General features: G+C 35.7%; 1 protein-coding gene across 1 annotated transcript; it reads left to right on the top strand.

Annotated features, from left to right (window-relative positions):
* Positions 1 to 2150: 2150 nt before the first annotated feature.
* On the top strand, positions 2151 to 17631 carry LOC126813650 (T-complex protein 1 subunit alpha). The gene is made up of 12 exons (XM_050539167.2): positions 2151 to 2299; positions 3441 to 3526; positions 4005 to 4133; positions 5043 to 5140; positions 5309 to 5419; positions 10722 to 10903; positions 11888 to 12014; positions 12461 to 12636; positions 13538 to 13661; positions 14240 to 14432; positions 14984 to 15147; positions 15811 to 17631. The coding sequence occupies exons 1-12, from the start codon at positions 2227 to 2229 to the stop codon at positions 16019 to 16021; spliced, it is 1674 nt and encodes a 557-aa protein (XP_050395124.1). The 5' UTR covers positions 2151 to 2226; the 3' UTR covers positions 16022 to 17631.
* Positions 17632 to 19506: the final 1875 nt, after the last annotated feature.

Genomic DNA, 19506 nt, shown 5'->3' with positions numbered 1-19506 from the left:
AGTAAAGTCTTTCGTTTAATCTGGGGTCTTCCCTAAAACTTTGGACAGTGATATAAGGTATTAAAAACGGTGAAAGCATTGTTCGTCTCCAAACAGTATTGTTTACATTGTAGACATGTTGATAGCCTCGTTTGTCACGCAATTAGTTTTTCTGCAATATTCTGCTATGCACTGGTTAATAGTTCGTAATAAATTTCGTGAATCATGACGTAACGTTATGTTAACATATTTGAAACTCTGTTTAAACCAGAATGATATTGTTACGCAGTTAGGTATTGGTTGTTAATCGGACAATTGACCAGTCATAATTTGGAACAGAAATTTGCTTTCATTACGGCAGTGTTGAGTGGGATTAGGTCTAATCAAACGAAACACTGCGGGGAGTATGCTAAAATAGTGACCTTACGCTCATAAAGAATTTGTTTTTTGTCTTTTTGAAATATCGCTCGATTCGTTTCTCAAGTATAGACAGATGTATATGACTAGTACACTATTTAGTTTTTATGATTTGCTATTCAAAAATTCATCATCCTTCTACTAGATCATGAGGTTATATTGCCAAATTAATAAAATGTTGACAAATTGTCTAGATAAATTAATTGTATTTACCATTTACAGTAAATTAAGCTTTTCAAACTTCATCGTTTGAAAATTTTAACGGTGTAATTTTGAGCTCAGTTTTCGTGATTAGATACTTATTGGATAGATAGATAAATAGATAGATAGATAGCGCTAGCTAGATAGATAGATAGATGGATTGGAATATATATTTGTGGTTTTGATAATGGAACATTTTTTAAACTTGAATTTTTTGATGAAAGTATATAATCTGCGTTTATATTTATTTGTTTATTTCTATTTTTATTATGGCTTGCTCTTAATGGGCCTGGAAACCACGTTAATTTGGTTTCAAGTGCCATGTTACACTTTTCAGTGTGTAAATAAAGCGGTTTATTTTTCGTCATTTTTGTTGAAAATCGTTATTTTTGTACAAAAATGGAAATTATTTACTACTAAACGGGTCGAGTGCCACCCAATTTTTTTCTTGATCTTAATACTATAGATCATTGCCTTTTCAGTCAGCATTCCAAAAAAATACTTAAACCCGCAGTTGGTGAGATATAGATAGAATAAAATGACATACATAAATTGAGCTATTTTGGAACCTTGCAGCAATAAGTCCCTATACCAAAAACCGCTCCATGAAAATCCACCAAACTTTCAGAATGTATACTCACTTACCATATCTGCTACGCTATAAAGTTTCATTAATCTACTCGCCGTAGTTTAGTTGTTCGATATAATTGAAAAGTAGCCTGAAAATGATGATTTTTTGGCTTTTTTCGGCCTTAAAATTTCATTTTTTTTTCTACGCTCTAAAAATGGTTCGATTGATCTAAAATTGTGGCAGTGGGGTTTGGAAGGGTTACCCATCATACATAAAAAAAATGGTGAAAATCGGTCACCCACCATGTGCCGGTCCCTGCATGGTTCTCTCGCAAACGCATTCTTAACTATTATAACTGTCAGCTCTTTATGTAATCTCCTATAATGTATCTTTAATGTCTTGCACCATTAAACGACACATAATGTATGCTTGACAATTCGCTCTCCGTGGCTTCTGTTCGTATGGCATATGTCTGGTAAATGTTCGGGCACCGCGGTTTCTCAAAGCATCAGACTTATTAAGTCAATCATAGTTCATGAGAAATATCTTTGATCCAGAAACACAAAACTTTGCACATAGTTTCTTATTGGTACATTTGATACATTAAAACAACAAAAGTTTTATAAAGCGCTATATTTTAGTTAAAATAAGGCGAATGGTTTTGAGTAATTCTTAACTTGAGCCTTGGAATGTTTTGTTAAACCGGGCCCGCGGGCCTGGTCATTTTAGGCCCTATACACACAACTCGCTGTAGATAGCATCATTGTAGCTAGATGACCATAATAATACTTACAAAGGGAGGTTCGCATGAGTTGTTTTAGGGATTTGGAGGAACGCAATAGCGCACAGTTTTAATTTAACAATCAAATTTGAACATGGGTGAAAAAAAAAATGATGATAAACGATATTTGAATTAGTGCGTTTTTTCTTCGAATTACATTAATTATAAACTATTCCAAAATTTTAATCAGCCATCGACTGATATATTCGACTGGAGTCAGTTCTTAACGAGAAACTACGATAAATAGCGAGACTATCAACAAACAACGTGAGTCAACATGGCTGGAACGATGACTGCATTGACTGTTGGGGGGGACAGAACTACCGGACAATCTGTCAGAACACAAAATGGTAAGGATCAACTAGGCTGAGTGAATGCATAAATGTATATTAAAACTTTTTATCCAAAAGTTTTGCGTTAAGCATGTCTAAAACATGATAAGTAGCGAGTTTGAATACAGTATTTCACGTCAAAAAACGAAAGACACACGTGCTTTCTTTCTCATTCTGGAATATTCTGCATGTTGTTTCCTTTCGCAACATTTTCAGAACCATAGTTAACGGATCATTCAGTTTGAGATTACCATAGGCTATTTCTTCCAGGGAATGTTAAATGTAGCTAAATGATTTAGTAAATCTCTAACTCATAATCTAAAATCTTTTACATTAAAAAATCATTCAATTTGAGATTACCCATAGACTCTTTCTTCCAGGGAATGTTAAATGTAGCTAGGCCTAAATGATTTAGTAAATCTCTAACTCATAATCTAAAATTTTCACATTAAAAACACAAATCGGAATATAATTTTTACTGTCTGAAGACTGAACCATCGTAAATTTTAAACGGATTTCTTCGATTGTGAATAAACTACTTAACTTTGGTTATTATAAACTTACCTGTGTGTTTGAAATCAACTCCTGTCCTGTTCTATAAAATCCATTGCACAACTAAATATCCCAATTAATATAAAAGTTCTCTCTGGCAAGTTGAAGTTTGACTATTTACTTGTAATTTCGACTGAGAGGAAAACAACAACGCTTTCGTTACATGTTGGGCTAAACCGATGCAGCTGTTGCAGGGGTGGTTTAATTTTGACAGATATTTTTACAATTATGAGTTGCAATAAAAACAAAGTGCGATCATTATGATCGTTTGAGTTTGGCCGACGAAAAATATAACTGAAGGCAATTACATAGGAGATTGATATTGAAACCATCAAGATCACCAGTCTATCAAATTTTATTCACAATGAAAATATGCCCGGGCAAAATTTCCCTTGTAGCACAATGTATGGTGTATGTCCGTCTTATTTAGCCCAGTCAGAGTAGGACGTTAAATAAACTTCATTTCATTTCTAACTTGATTATCAAGTTCGAAAAGCACAACAGATTCTGATAGGCCTATCAAGCCACTGCAAAATCTATCTAGATACCTTTAAATTTTTATAGCTTTCCCTGCCGCTTAAAATAATTCATTTGTTAACACTTTCAGTGTTGGCAGCATGTACAATTTCAAATATTGTCAAGAGTAGTTTGGGACCAGTTGGATTGGATAAAATGCTTGTCGATGATATTGGTGTAAGTATTTCATATAATTTTTTTCTCTAATGTATGTAAATAAAAGTGATGCTCAGGTACATGTATTAGACCAGTACGATTTTTTATATTTACGATCTCAAAGACCATTTTCTTTTTTTAACTAGACTTCCTCAAGTGTTATTTTGAAAATTTCTAAAGCTTATAATGATGAAAATAGTGCTAATAAAGCAAGTCTTGTCCTTGTCACATGATCTTTGACTGTCGATGCTATCTTCATGGTGGCACAATGTGTACGTGTAAGCTTATGACTGCTGAGTGGCATAGTAGATTCTGTTGGGCTTGTGTAAAAAAGACAAATCAACACAAATAGTAAAGTACATGTATCATCAAGTATTTCCATAGCCAAGGCCAGCCTAGGGATTGTAGAACATTGAATTGCTGTTGGTAAGTTATACTTACACCCCTTACTTCCATTGATTTTGCAGCCTCATTGATTTTATCATTAATTGTCTTGCAGGATGTGACTATTACCAATGATGGTGCCACTATATTGAAATTACTAGAAGTGGAACATCCTGCTGCCAAGGTTCTGGTAGAATTAGCAGACTTGCAGGATCAGGAAGTTGGTGATGGAACAACCAGTGTTGTATGTTTTTTATTCTTGACTCAAGTGATTTTGTAGAAATAAAAATGTCATCATATCAACAGAGAATAAACTTTAGATGGCCATAACTTAGGATTGATCGATAGTAATAATTACTAGAACAATGCAATTTTTAATAAGACATGTCATTTGCTTTTTTATCACATAAAATATTGAATTTTCAGGGTTTGATCTACGCTATAATGTAGTCATATGTGATTTCCAGTACTGGAAAATCCTGGAAAAATGAGAATGTGATTTACAGTACTGGAAAATCCTGGAAAAATTAACATTTGTAGTTTCGCTATATATTTTATAAATAAAACTGAACATAGTAATTGAATTCACAACGAATGTTTCTTCAAAGGTTCACAAGTTCATCGCCGTAAATGGACTTGTTTTCTGTATTTCATTCATAAAAGCCATAGTAAATCTATAGTAAAATGTTAACCAATCAGAATATATCTAGGTCAATCTACTTACCAATCAACTGTTCCGATTTTAAAATATTCATAGTTTGGGTATTACGGAAATTCCTAATCTCAGTTGAGAACAAGAAAAAATGTTGAAAGTTTATTTCAATACAGCGGGCTTGGCCACCCAGACTACAGCCACTTGTTGGCACGAGAATCCGTTCACTGGGCGAAGTGTAAGGTATGCCAGAGGAGTTTCAGCATTGGGAATATGGGCGAGAGTGCTGTGAGGAGTCAAGCAAAGGGAGCCAAACAAGCTGCTGCTGGCTTGTGTTGACTATATTGTCTACAGTGGATGACAAATGTTGACATATTTTCATATCTTTGTAAATTCTAAATGGAATTCAACCATTCTTGAACTAGTGATTCAGCGTTCACAATACTGTACTTTGAAAGTGATTCCTCATTCCTTTAGTAACAATGTTTATAATCATTTCAGGTTATAATTGCTGCAGAATTGTTGAAAAATGCTGATGAACTGGTCAAATCTAAAATACATCCTACCTCAATCATCAGTGGTTATAGACTCGCCTGCAAGTAAGTTCAGGCTGTAATTTCGATTTGCCATTTAATAACATTTCCAACATTTTGCTGATGTAGAAGACTGTTTTATTGTTGACTCAAGGAATGAAATAATGACTTCAGTTTTGATTGATGGTTAGGGTGAAAATATATAATATTTGATTGATTTTTGATGTGTTTCAGGGAAGCTGTTAAATATATACAGGAACACCTGACTATTAGTGTTGACGAATTGGGTCGTGATTGTATCATTAACGCAGCAAAGACAAGCATGTCCAGTAAGATCATTGGACCGTATCCTTGAATATTTAATAGAATACATATATCCTGGGTATGAATCTCGGTTTTGGGCCCAGATTTAGGATTTTTTATGTCCCAGCTTTGACAGGTCCGGTTGACTGGAGTGTTGCTTACTTATTCGGATAGAACAAAACACCCTTATCCATCCCCGTGAACACAAATGACATGCATGAAAAAGAAGCCATGTTGGCTGAAAAGTTAACAGAAACCTCTCTGTCCAGACAGCCTCCTTGGTGCACTGCACATTTAACTATTGAATAAAATATAATACATATTAATCTTGTGAAGTATTGTATCCATGAAACAGTAAACCTTGTTCCATAAGTATTTATTTGATATAACAGTTACTTATAAAAATATTGTATTATAACCTATAGCAAGTCCACAGAGTTTCAGTTCAATCATCAATCTCTATAAGCATAAGGTGCAAGTAGGATCGTGATTTAATCATGTAATTATATCAAATTTAGTTGACGCTTACCTCGAGACTTGAAATTCTCCCATTACGTCCATGAACACGCGTAGATCTGGGCAATATTTTGATATAAAACCCTCACAGAAATAAAAAACGTCAAAAATACCGTCGTCAGAAAAATATCCAAAAACCAAACATACCGCGATATATATTTTTCTGGATGATATTTAAAATAAATATTGAAAAAAAAGGTTTTCCTTTTTATGTTATTTACGATATTTTATTGCTTAATGATGAATAAATACTGTTATAAACTCCCGAGTATTCATTCCGTAAAGTTTGCAAATGCTGATAAGGAGCTTTGTTTACGTCATGTAACTTCCCGCTCCCTTTTCCACCCGTTAGAATTATTCCTGTTTCTGTTCAATTTCTGTACATCTTGACGAATTGTTTATACCGATACTTTGATTTTCCAAAGGAATCATTGATTTTCAGATTGAAATAAATTTTGATAAAGCAGAAATATAAATAATGCCAACTATTATATTGAGCGTTCCGGTAGACTGATTATCATTATCATTCAGCGTCTTGACGTGTCATGCATAGCAGTCTGCGATCCGAAAAAGCGCCATTTGACTAAATCGGGGGGCACTTTTTGACATAGTACATGTGTACTTATGTTTTATAGTTTAATCAAGAAGGTATATGCTTGAATGAGAAAAAACCCACCTTTCGAAGAAGGCAGGGGACTATTAAAATGGGTTAGTCTGTCTGTCTGTCCGTCACACTTTTGGGACACAATAACTCTCCTTCTAATTGGTGTAGGTATTTATTAGGTCAGTGCCTTGATGGAGTTCGAAGATGAGTATTTTCTGCTCAGGGTAAGCAATTTGATTGGTTGTTGCCTTGGGACACATAACTTTAGTTCTGATTAAGTGAGAGTGATGAAACTTGGTGTATGGTTTCATTACATCAATACCTTGACTAACTTCGATAATGAACATTTTCTGCTTAGGGTAAGCAGAACGGTAAGCAATTTTATTGACCGAGACTTTGGAACACAATAACTCTTTCAAATTGAGCTAGAATCTTCAAACTTGGTGTAGGTTTTATTAGGTCAATGCATTGATGGAGTTTGAAGATGAGCATTTTCTGCTTCGCCTTCGGGTAAGCAAGATAAGAAATTGGATTGGTTGATAAATTTAGTTCTAATTAAGTGAGAGTGATGAAATTTGGTGTATAGTTTTATTACATCAGTACCTTGACTAAGTTTGATAATTAGCAGGGTAAGCAGAGCGATAAGCAATTTGATTGGCTAAGACTTTGGAACACAATAACTCTCATTCTAATTTAGCTAGAATGTTCACACTTAGCGTAGATGTTTATTAGGTGAATGCCATGATGGAGATCGAAGATGAGAATTTTCTGGTTAGGGTAAGCAGAGATAAGCAATTTGATTGGTTGATGCTTTGGGACGTGATAACTTTAGTTCAAATTAAGTGAGAGTGAAGAAACTTAGTGTATAGTTTTATCACATCATTACCTTGACAAAGTTTGGTAATGAGCATTTTCTGTTCCGGGTAAGCAGAGCATTAAGCAATTTGATTGGTAGAGACTTTGGAACACAATAACTCTCCTAATTGAGCTAGAATGTTCAAACTTGCTGTAGGTTTTATTAGGTCAATACCTTGATGGGAGTTTGAAGATGAGCATTTTCTGCTTCGGGTAAGCAGAGATAAGCAATTTGATTGGTTGATAACTTTAGTTCTAATTAAGTGAGAGGTGAATGCCTTGATGGAGTTCGGTGATAAACATTGTTTGCTTACGGTAAGCAGAGATAAGCAATCTAGTTGTTGATGCTTTGGGGCCAATCTGATTAAAACACAGATCCAATTTCGTTTTGTTTTTATATACTATTCAAAAAAAGTAGGGGATATTTGATTTTTAAGTGTTATTAAAGTCACCTAATGAAACTGACGAAGAAACAAATGAAATGAAGTTCACATTCATCGATTTATTCCAAATGATCTTTAGACTAAGTAAGGCACAGACTGACCATTATAAGAGTAAAATGATACCCGGGGTCAAACAGCAAAGTTACCACAGCATCACAACCAAGTCAGTAACGGGTAAATCCTCCTCTGTTTGCCAAACAAGCATTGATCCGACGTGGCATACTCCTAATGAGACGTCTAAGGTCATTTTGGTCCAGATTGTCCCATTCCTGTTGCAACGCAGCAGCAAGTTCTTGGACATTGGCGGGACGTTGTTGACGTTGACGTAACCTCTGTCCAAGCATGTCCCAGACATGCTCGATGGGGGAGAGGTCGGGACTCGGTGTTGCCCAAGGTAATGTGGTGATGTTCTGTTGTTGGAGGTAACCTGTAACGATCCTGGCCCTGTGACATCTTGCGTTGTCATCCTGGAAGATGAAACGGCGGCCATGACGTCGTGCGAACGGCACAACATGGACTGCCAAGATGTTGTCCCGGTAGTACTGGCCTGTAACACGCCCTGCAACAACATGTAAAGCCGTTCTTCCAGCAACAGTGATGCCTCCCCACACCATAACAGAACCACCCCCAAATCGATCATGTCTGATGACGTTAACGTCTTGGAAGCGCTCGTTTCGACGACGCCACACCCTCCTACGTCTGTCCAAAAAATCAACAGTGAACCTTGACTCATCTGAAAACATCACATTGCTCCAGCGTCGATTATCCCAGTGTTGACGATCCCTACACCAACGACGTCTTGCCTGAATGTGATGATCTCTCAAACAAGGGATCACGCGAGGACGTCGGGCGCGAAGGTGACCCCTATGCAGTCGATTCCGAATCGTCTGGCCACTCACTCTCACACCAGTGTCTGTTTGAAGACGAGCGCTGATCTGATTTGCTGTGATGACACGATTTCTCAAGGCCAAGGTACGGATAAATCGATCCTGGGCTTGAGTTGTCGCCCTTGGTCGACCTGAGCGTGGTCTGTCCTGAACAGATTGTGTATCACGGTATCTGGACCATAGCCTGCTTATGACAGACTGAGAAACATTCATCGTCCGCGCCACAACCGCCTGTGTTGTGCCGATCTGTAGCATGCCAAGGGCATGTAACCTTTCATTTTGGGTAAGCCGACGCATATCAAAATTTGTTTTCTGGTCACTAAAACAATTAAACTGATGTTTCCACCCTTGAATTCAATGCCACAATGACTGTAACATTCAAAGTCAGAGTCGTGCAAATCTTGGGTTGGACCCCCATGATGATCCCAAGCATCACCTGCATTCCATGCGGTAGCTATTGGTGCGTTTGGGCGTCACATGTAACTGGAAATGTTTCTTCTGTTAGGTTCTATAGTGACTTTTTTCGTAGTCATTTGCATATTTTAGTATTATGCCCCCAAAATCAAATATCCCCTACTTTTTTTGAATAGTATAGTTCAAAATTTCGATTTTACTTGTCTTTACTGCACTTGGAGCTGGAAGCGTTGTTATTTAACTCGTGTTCTGCTTGAAATGAGGGGTCAGCCATTCAAATGGTCTGTCGTATCGAGCGTTTGACCTTTTTTGCGCGGAACTGTTGGTAGACATTAGCGGCAATAGAAATCAAAACAAAGCAAAAGTAGATAAAAAATACATGGCGGTCGCTAATTGGTTAATCGAATGACTGACGTAATCGGGTCAAATGTCGCTTGCTTGGTACCTGACGTCATAGAACGTGAACTCCCACTATAACTTGTTAGATCTACATGTAGTGTAGGCCATCAAAAGTATAAAAAACGAAACGAAATATAGATCTATATTTTAATTAGATTGCTTTGGGGCACGATAACTTTGGTTATAATTAAGTGAGAGTGATGAAACTCTCGAGTATAGATTCATCATATCATTACCTTTGAGTAAGTTTGATGAGAATTTTCTGCTTAGGCTAAGGAGCGATAAGCAATTTGATTGGTCAAGACTTTGGAACATAACAACTCTGCTTTTAATTGAGGTAGAATGTTTAAACTTGATGTAGATGTTCATTAGGTGAATGTCTTGACTGAGTTCAATGATTAACATTTCAAGCTAAAGCTAAGCCGAGCTAAGCTATTTCATTGGTCGATGCTTTGGGACAAGATAACTTTGATTCTATCTGATAGAGAGTGATGAAACTTAGTGTATAGTTGATAATCAGTTTGATTGCTTGATACTATTGAAAAAAGTAAATGTGCGATTAATTGATATGTGTCATCTATTTATTTTGGGATTTTGGCGGGGGATATCAGCCTCACTGTTGGCTTGTTTTAATTTAAATGAAAAATTATTATTAATATTTTGAAAATTAAAATTGTAATAAAACAACAACTTCAGCAAGTTTTCGTGGCTCTATAGATCTGTGCTTGAACCAGCTCATTAAATTTTGTTTGTAAATTCGGACCTGTAGGCTAAAAATAATATTGACTAGAAATAATAATATTGACTGGAAAGTGTCAAGTGAATACTCCAGGGGTATTTCTAAGTTTTTGTGCAAGTTTATTTACATTTAAATGGTAATAAACTGAATGTATTGGCATTTTATAAAATATCGCGATATAGTGATTATATCTGTTTCCAGGGATATCGCCCAGCTCTTAACACACTTATGTTAGATTTTGAAAATTTGAACATTTAAACAAGCATCTTCAATTTGTATGGGTGCATGTAGTAGAATGCTTGAGATTTGGAAACCAAGAAGAGTAGGCAGAAACACAGCTGTTAACCTAAAAAATAACAAGAATGAAAACCACTCTTATTAATGTGGTGGGGAAGGAAATATTCTTTGATCCTCAACAAAGTCCGACGAAATGTGGTCTGATCGTTGTTATTTCTACCTAATCAAATTATCCTTAATAGTTATTTAGTGAATGTGAATTTTTCTCCGCTATGGTCGTCGATGCTGCCAATGCTATTAAAACACCTGATGGTAAAGGAGGTTATCGTTATCCAATTAAAGCTGTCAATATACTAAAGGCTCATGGCAGAAGTTCTAAAGAGAGTACCCTGGTGCATGGATATGCCTTAAATTGTACAGTAGCATCACAAGGTAATGTTTCTTATGGTTGTTTGACTTTTGTAAATGGTAGATTTTTTCACAGTTCACAACTCTTCAGTGAAATTACGTAAAAATAGTCACCATGTACATGTTCTGTAAACAAAAGCCTTTTAACTTCGATGCAGTTTGAACACTAACCATTTTGGAACAAGCATGCATGGGTAGCTATCTTTAAATGCATCACTACTAATTAAAATTTGCTTTTTCAATGTTTCATTGTCGGATGTCATTTGTCAATTAAACAAATTGTTTTCCCAGTTTTTGAAGAAAACTAGGGACTATTAAAATAACTTTGTTTTTAATTCAATGAGAATGGTGAAACTTAGTCTAAATCTTCAGTACCATACCTTGACTAAGTTTCGATAATTAGAATTTTTGAAATAGATGACACTTATTATTAATTATGATTAAGACTCAACCATAAGCTGTCTGGGGTTTCTAAGTGTATCACTATTCACATATTGAGGCCACACAAAAAAAATATTCTGGTTCTAATACCGCCACATCATCAAAAATGGGATGCATCACCAGTTTTTATTTTTAAAAAGATATGAATTAAAAACGAAGTTAATAATTTCTTTTTATGAACATAATGCCTTTTCCAGTGGACTATTTTATCTTTCCCACGAAAATGACTGTGACAGAGATGACCGAAAGTATTTGGGAGCGCAGACTTCGATCTTGCTTTGACAATGAGTACCACATAATGGTTGCCAATAGAAAAACCAGTGGATTCAAAAACATTTTTGCAGGAGTTAATCTGGATGAAATTACGGAATTGTTGGGCTGTTATTTCAAAATCTTACGGATTTTTTGTTTTTCTTATTGGCTAGATTTTGACGAAGTAAAAACAAAAACCGCCCTTTTTTGTGTGGCCTACTATTACAGAAAATGACAAATTATTTAATATGTAAAAATATGTTACTTTAAAATTTAATTTTATGACACAAAATATATCCATTTTATGATTTTCAGCTATGCCTAAAAGAATCGCAAGTCCTAAAATAGCGTGTTTAGATTTTAGCCTGCAGAAAGCCAAGATGCATTTAGGTGTACAAGTTTTAATAGAAGATCCAAGCATGTTGGATGGAATCAGACAAAGGTATAAACACAAAATATTTCTGGACTCGTCCAGATTTTAATGCTGTTGTATGTTGTAATTTTATCCAACAACAATAACATTAACATGTTAGTGTAGAAAAATTAACTTAACCAACTTTACCTGTACAAAATACAAAATGACAATTTGAAAATGCTATGTTGACTTTTCTTGCAGTGTTATTTAGATGGACTTCTGTAACATTTCTTATCACGTCCATTGAGTGGGCTTAAAATTAAAGTATGAATTGGAATGACCTGCAAGTTATTTTGACAAGTAACAGAGAAGCTCTATATAATTTGAACACATCGGTTATACCTCAACACTGACTTTATCAACATGGTCAACCCGATTAAAATCTAATGAATTTGACTATTATTTTTTACCTGAATCATAGACATTTAGTCATTGTACAGTTTTTCTTATACCTTTTGTATTTTTTTTGTCAGGGAATATGATATTACCAAAGAAAGAGTTCAGAAGATTTTGGCCGCTGGTGCCAACGTTATTCTAACAACAGGTGGTATCGATGATCTCTGTCTCAAATATTTCGTAGAAGCTGGTGCCATGGCTGTCAGACGCTGTAAGAAGGCTGATTTAAAGAGAATCGCAAAAGCTACAGGAGGTATATTATTGGTATTATTTATGTTTTTAGTCCCTTTCAACAATTGTGGGGTTGGATGGCCTAATGAATGGTTAGCGCGTGCTCGTTTTATCAGGAGTAGGTTCCCCTGTCCAACCTCGTGGGTTTTCTCCGGGTCCTCTAATTTCCTCCCACTGCTAAAGACCCCTATGCACAATTATTGAAATAAAATTGAACCATATGTTAGTCCCAAAATGACATCGTTTGTACTGAGTGGACGTTAAAACCCCGTTTCTCTCTCTTTTCACCTTTCAACAATTTGATTATGTCAAACTTGAAGTCCAACTTGAAGCAAAAGTTTGTTTCCTTATTGATGCGATAGTGGTCACGGTGACTAAGTGGGTAAGACGCTTGCTCGCTAGCCTGGAGGTCGGGTGTTTGATCCCTGCATTGGCCGAGAAAGTTCATTCAGATTTTCCGTAGTGGTACCCCCTTCTGATGCAGGACAAAGGGCTGTCTAGTCGTTCGGATGGGACGAAAAACTGAGGTCCTGTGTACACATTGACATGCATGTAAAAGATCCCTTGACAGTTGGAATTCGATATAAGAGTAGGCCGTAGTGCCTCGGTCTGGGCAAAATTTCGCTCATAGCACACTGTAAGGCATCTGCCCGTCTGCATTAGCCCAGTTCGGAGTAGGACGTTGAATCCCATTTCATTTATTTATGCAATAAACATCTGTTAGTTGTTCACACATGACAATGACAAACCAGATGATGTCAACAATGGATGGATATCTATGTATTTGGCAGTGATAAGTTAATCTATGTTTAAACAGAATATAAGACTGGAACTTGTCAACTGTGAGAAATTATATAAGGCAGTTTTTAATCGAATTATAATATTTTTGTCAGTAATTACATGTTGTCATCTTGTCGTTACAGCTCAGTTTATACTTACATTGTGTAATCTAGAAGGTGAAGAAGTTTTTGACGCGTCTATGTTAGGTCATTGTGAGGAAGTGGTACAGGAAAGAATCTGTGATGATGAACTACTACTTATTAAGGGGTATGCTGCCTTTATTTAATTTATAACCAAGAAAAAAACCCATGTTATTTGTGATTACAGTCACAGACAACATGGAAAGTCTGAAGTTATGGCCATTTATAAAGTTTCCATTGCGTCAGTGAAGTGTCAAAAGGGTGTATCTAAGAATTTCTAAAGATTAAGAAATAGAACCTTTTGCATTTCAAAATTTCCACAAATCAAGATACAACATTTCGACACATGGTACCCAGAACAGTTCTAATTGGCGTAGAGATACACAGCTTAGACAGGAATCTGCGTATTAATTTGGAGATTTTAAAAATGCAAAAAAGTGTATTTGACAAATTTCCAAAGATACATTCTTTTGATACTTCACCGACGATTGGCTTCTGTAGATTTTACACCATCTTTGCGATGCTTAAATTATTTTTAAAAAAAAAAGGTGTTTTTAGATTAATGTATAAATATTTTAGGGTGGTGTGTGTTGTACCTTTTTAAATAAGTATTGAAATAAAATCCATGGAATTTGTCAATCTGTGAAGGTGTCATAATATACTTTGATCAGGAAGATATTTAATCATTATAAATATCTATTATAGACCAAAAACCCGAACAGCCGCATCATTAATTCTACGAGGAGCAAATGATTTTATGTTAGATGAGATGGAGAGATCTTTACATGATGCTTTATGTGTAGTTAAACGGGTTCTAGAATCAAAAACAGTGGTAGCTGGTGGAGGAGCTGTAGAGGCTGCACTTTCTATATACCTAGAAAACTTTGCTACATCACTCGTAAGTATTCAAGTATACTCTTTATTATCCTGCTGTCCTTCCTCGTCGTGCAGAAAAGTAGGATATTAAACCCCATTTTATTTCCTGTCATTGAGTATTGTGGTTTCGATCCCAGGCTTGTATGTGGCAAGAAGTATGATCCTCTAAGCTATACTTGTTGGTTTTCTCAAATGATTCAAGGTTTGTCATAACTATAAATATTATCCAATATGTAATAAAGATAGGCAGTAGGCATTTACAGAATCTATATCAAAGATTTGCAGCAAGGAATTTGCATTCAAATAGTGAGTTTTGTGACCAGCATAAATGTGTTTCTTCACATCATCTATGCATAATATTTTACAGGATATTGTCATTAATCCACTGTTCTTATATACATGTTCAACCAATGGGTATGTGTATTTATTTGTAAAACATGATGTTGATATAGATACATAGTTTACATGCTCGGTTGATGTTTTAATTGACTTAAAAAAATACCCAAACTGTACATGTATTTAACCGATTAGAGTTATTGGCCCTAATTGAATTGTGAATATTTTTGTTTTCAGTCGTCAAGGGAACAACTAGCTATAGCAGAGTTTGCCAGATCATTATTAGTTATACCCAAACAGTTAGCTGTAAACGCAGCACAGGACTCGACAGATCTGGTGGCTAAATTACGTGCTTTCCACAATAAATCACAAACAAAGAAAGATGAAAATGATTTACGTTGGTAAGTGGTGGTAGTCTGTTTATTATCAATTTATGCTTGACATCTGATTTATTTCCCACAATGTTTTGTTTGATAAATCTACAGTTAACAAGACTGTTTTGTATCTAACTTGTACATTTATAGCCTACTAGCCTGAACCTGGTGGGGTTTTGCTACTTCCTAATAAAATAAACTTTTTTTGGTCTTGGTTATAATTCAAACTCTTTAATTTTTGCATAATATTTATTTCAATTCATTTTGACACTGTATTGATACATTTGTGTGAAATGAAGTAGAAATGGTCAGCATCACGTCAATATGTTTAGGACAAATTTCTTGATTTCATATCGTAGGTGACATGAGTGTTATTTCAATACTTTTTTGACAATGTATTTGTACATAAGTTTATGTTATTAAATATTTATCAAAACTGTCTTGTATTATTCAGCTACAATTTTATGTATGTTTGCTTTTGAGTAATTGGTATTGAATATGCTAGTTTAATTCCTATTACCTTAAAGAATTAGTACAACTGTCTGCCACGTGACCAGCAAATGTGAAACTTTAATTCCCTTGACACATTATTTTGATGTAAACATCAGCTGTATTTATTTACAATGTATGGTAGCCTATGTGATTGTATTCATGTAAATTGCTATTATATATCATGTTCTTTGATTTCAGGATTGGGTTAGATTTATTTGAAGGAGTTGTTCGAGATAATAAGAAAGCAGGTGTATTGGAACCAGCTATGTCCAAAATCAAATCCCTTAAATTTGCGACAGAGGCAGCCATTACAATCCTACGTATAGATGACCTTATTAAATTAGTTGGAGCCGAGAAGGGTGGTATGTCGTATCAAGAGGCTTTACGGAGTGGACAATTAGATGGATAAAGTTTATATCAATTACTGCGTTATCTATCATTGTAAATTATTTAAATTTTTTGTATCTGTTCATTTCGAGCAATTGAAGCTCTGGGAGTCTTGTCACTGGAAATTAATTTTAGAAATAAATTTCATGTTGGCTAATACACTGACCATAAAACATGTGGCAAAATTTATAGGTTAAAAGATAACCAGGGAATAGTACTTATATTTAAGGACTAACGTTACATCATAAGATCTTTGCTGATATTGGCTCGATAAGACATTTATATCTATTTGCATCATATTGTGCTTACTTGTTATTTTGTATCATGCTTGTGAACAAATATCTTCATTTTGTAATTGAAATTTTTTTTTTCACAACTGAGTTTTGTTTTCTATACACCCACATTTTATTTGGTAGTATATTATTATCAATTTGTTTACCTATTCGTAAGGTTGAACACTATCGCGTTTAATATCAGTGGACAAATTTGACTCCATTTCTCTTGTTTTCAACCATTCAAACATAAATCAATCTTATTGTACAATATAGGGGTAGTGGTGTGTGACACCGGACTCAAAACAGTAATGCCCTGTCTCAATTGTGTCTCATTCAACCGGATGAAAAAAAAGGTTGTGTAGAAATTGATTGTGTAATTTTATAAAAATCCTCTGGCAATTGGAATGGGTGCCCTCGCTAAAGATAAATGGGCATAATTTATAGATGACGCCATAGAGGCAGTCCCACATCTCATTGTTTACCTTACAGCATTGTTTTCCTGTATATTCATTACGAACTGGTGTGTTGACAAGCATTAGTTTTTATACCCCCACATTGAAATGTGGTCGTATATTGTAGTCACCCCCGTCCGTCGGTCCGGCATCCACAATTGCTTGTGGACGCTCTAGAGGCTAAAGTTAATATCCGATTGACTTTAAATTTATACACAGTGTTTAAGGTCATGAAACAAAGAATCCTATTTATTTTCAGCAATTTCCGATAATTACTGCCATAGTTATGGCCCTTGATCACTTCAAAAAATATTGTGCCGCTCTAGAGGCTAGTTATCATCCGATTGACTTCAGATTGATAATTACTTCATGAGTTGTTACTCTTAATCAGATTTTAGTGATTATAAATGTTTCATTACCAAAAAAAGTAAAAGTATGCGACAACACTTGTTGACTGTTCGGAGGATTTAGCTGCTGTGGGCGTATGTTTCGTTGCCTGGCAACCTATCTTGTAATGTCTTGTTCAGTGGTTCCAAATAGGCCTCAATACCTTACATATTAATTCTTGGTATTGACGTGTTCATGAAGATCTTTATATAAAGGCTCCAATGGCAGTTTCATTTGGTAATCCACTTGATTTGTGTTGAGTACCAATGTTGAAATTTCTATCATATGCATGAAATCTGAAATAAAAGCGGAATACAAATTATTAACAGAATGCATACTATAAAAGACTTCCATTTAGAAAATTATTACTTAGTCAATCATCTTACCAAACTTTTTATGGTCATTTATTTAAGGGGATTTAATGGTAAATTTGAGATCCTTGACATGTCTACAAATTTCCTGTCTTTTGTTATTTCTGAAATTCTGTATCCTCAGAATAAAAAACCCTTGTCAACTTGTCATGCTTGAAAAAATGTCTTTTACCCTTATTCTGTTGTGAGCTGGTCAAGTAAAAAAAAAATTCCCCAAGGGAGAAAAATAGTCGGTCTCAAAATAAGTGCAGTCACTGCAGTTGGTCTCAAAATATGCATCGGCGACTGACGAAATGAATTATTGAGGTTAACAAATACAGTAATGCCAGAATAGAAGGGAAAATACTCAATATACGTGCACCCAAATTTCTTACGTTACATAGTCGGTCTGAAAATAAATGCTCACTGCAGTCGGCCTCAGACTAAATGAATTAATGAGGTAAACAATGCCAAAATAGAAGAGAAAAATTTTGTGTGAATGCGTGCACCTAAATTGCAACGGTATAGTATAAAATAACCTAGTCAACTTTCATGTTCGAAAAAAAAAAATCCCTGTTATGAGTATGTTATTCTTTGAAATTGAGAGAGCTTGTTACGAAGATTTTGATAAATTATATTATTGATTGTCATACGAATAACATTAGTCGAACAGTTGGTAAGAAGTTATTGGAAGCATAGTTTGTTTCAGAAGTACGTAAAAAGTATTTAAATTATGAAATGTTAAGGCGATCTATTGAACTTTAAGAATTTTTACTTATTGCATATTTAAAACCAATAGAAATTAAAACGTGTTTTACTCATTGTTGTAAGTATTTTCTGGCCATCAGAATTCTGCAAACCCTTTCCCCAGATTCCAAAGTCCAGTAAATGGCATTTCAGAGACCAAGTAAGCGCCTCCGTGAGACAAAGTCCCCCCAGGCCCAGTCCCCCCAAAAATTAAAAGCTTTTTTTTGGGCGCCTAAAGGCGCTCAATTCTATTGTCATTATTCTTCAACTCCTCTGTCTTATACAATCTCATCACTATCATATTCGCAGTTACAGTGAATCGCCCAGTTAGTAGTACCACTAGTGAGTGGGGCGACAGACTGTAGAATTGTTATTTCTACTCTCACAAAAACAGGCGAAATTGACGGACGGGCCTCAAGATTCTGTCCCATTTCTTATCCTCTCGTTAAGGAGAATTTGATCCCATTTGTCATGACATTGACTATAATTTTTCAAGCCCAGTCCCCAAAAATTAAAAGGACAGTTACATATCTGAAATTATTTCGCGCCTGCGCCGCTAGATTCCATTATGACATCATTCTTCCACTCCTCTGTGGTCTTATACTGCCCCAGCACTGTCATATTCACGGTTATAGTGAACTGCCCAGTTAGTAGTACCGTGGTGCTTGGGTCGTGGGGCGTCAGACTGTACAAATGTTCCGGCAAAACAGGTGGAATTGACAGTAGTCCGGTGGCTGAAAGGGGGGAGGGGAGGTCGCCACCCGAGCTGTGAATTTATGAGACCAAGTTTTTCTAGACCAGTTTTTTGCGTAGATTCCTAATCTGGGTGGTGGGGGGGGGGGCGAGATATAGGGCGTCCAATGTCTACAGGGGGGTTGGATGGCTGAAAGGTTAGCGTGCGCGCGCAGTATCATAAAGTCTGTCATTGAGTCGACTGGCGTGGTTTCGAATCCCCGGTTGTACGTGACAAGGAGTAGGGTCGCCTGTCCATCCTTGTGGGGTTTCTCCGGTTTCCTCCCACTGCTAAAAGTCCCCTATGCGCAAGCGAATTATTGAAATAAAATTAAACCATATGTTAGTCCCGAAATGACTTAGTTGTGTCGAGTGGACGTTAAACCCCATTTCTCTCTCTCTCCAATGTCTACAATTGTAGGGGGGGGGGGGGGTCATTATGTTCACATAAATGATTATCATGTTATATATTAATAAAACATAAATTTCTATGACTGTCAATCTTTAAAGAGAGAGAGAGAGAAATGGAGTTTAACGTCCACTCGACACAAACTAGGTCATTTC

The sequence above is a fragment of the Patella vulgata genome, chromosome 1, assembly GCF_932274485.2.
Source record: "Patella vulgata chromosome 1, xgPatVulg1.2, whole genome shotgun sequence".
NCBI lineage: Eukaryota > Metazoa > Mollusca > Gastropoda > Patellidae > Patella > Patella vulgata.
Note: the sequence above shows the minus strand (reverse complement) of the source record. Positions and strands in the feature narration are given on the sequence as shown.

Coding starts and splice junctions, on each gene's coding strand:
- LOC126813650 (XM_050539167.2), top strand. CDS start 2,227: ATGGCTGGAACGATGACTGCATTGACTGTTGGGGGGGACAGAACTACC. Junction 5,420..10,721: donor TCCAGTAAGATCATTGGACC/GTATCCTTGAAT, acceptor ATAGTTATTTAG/TGAATGTGAATTTTTCTCCG. Junction 12,637..13,537: donor AATCGCAAAAGCTACAGGAG/GTATATTATTGG, acceptor TTGTCGTTACAG/CTCAGTTTATACTTACATTG.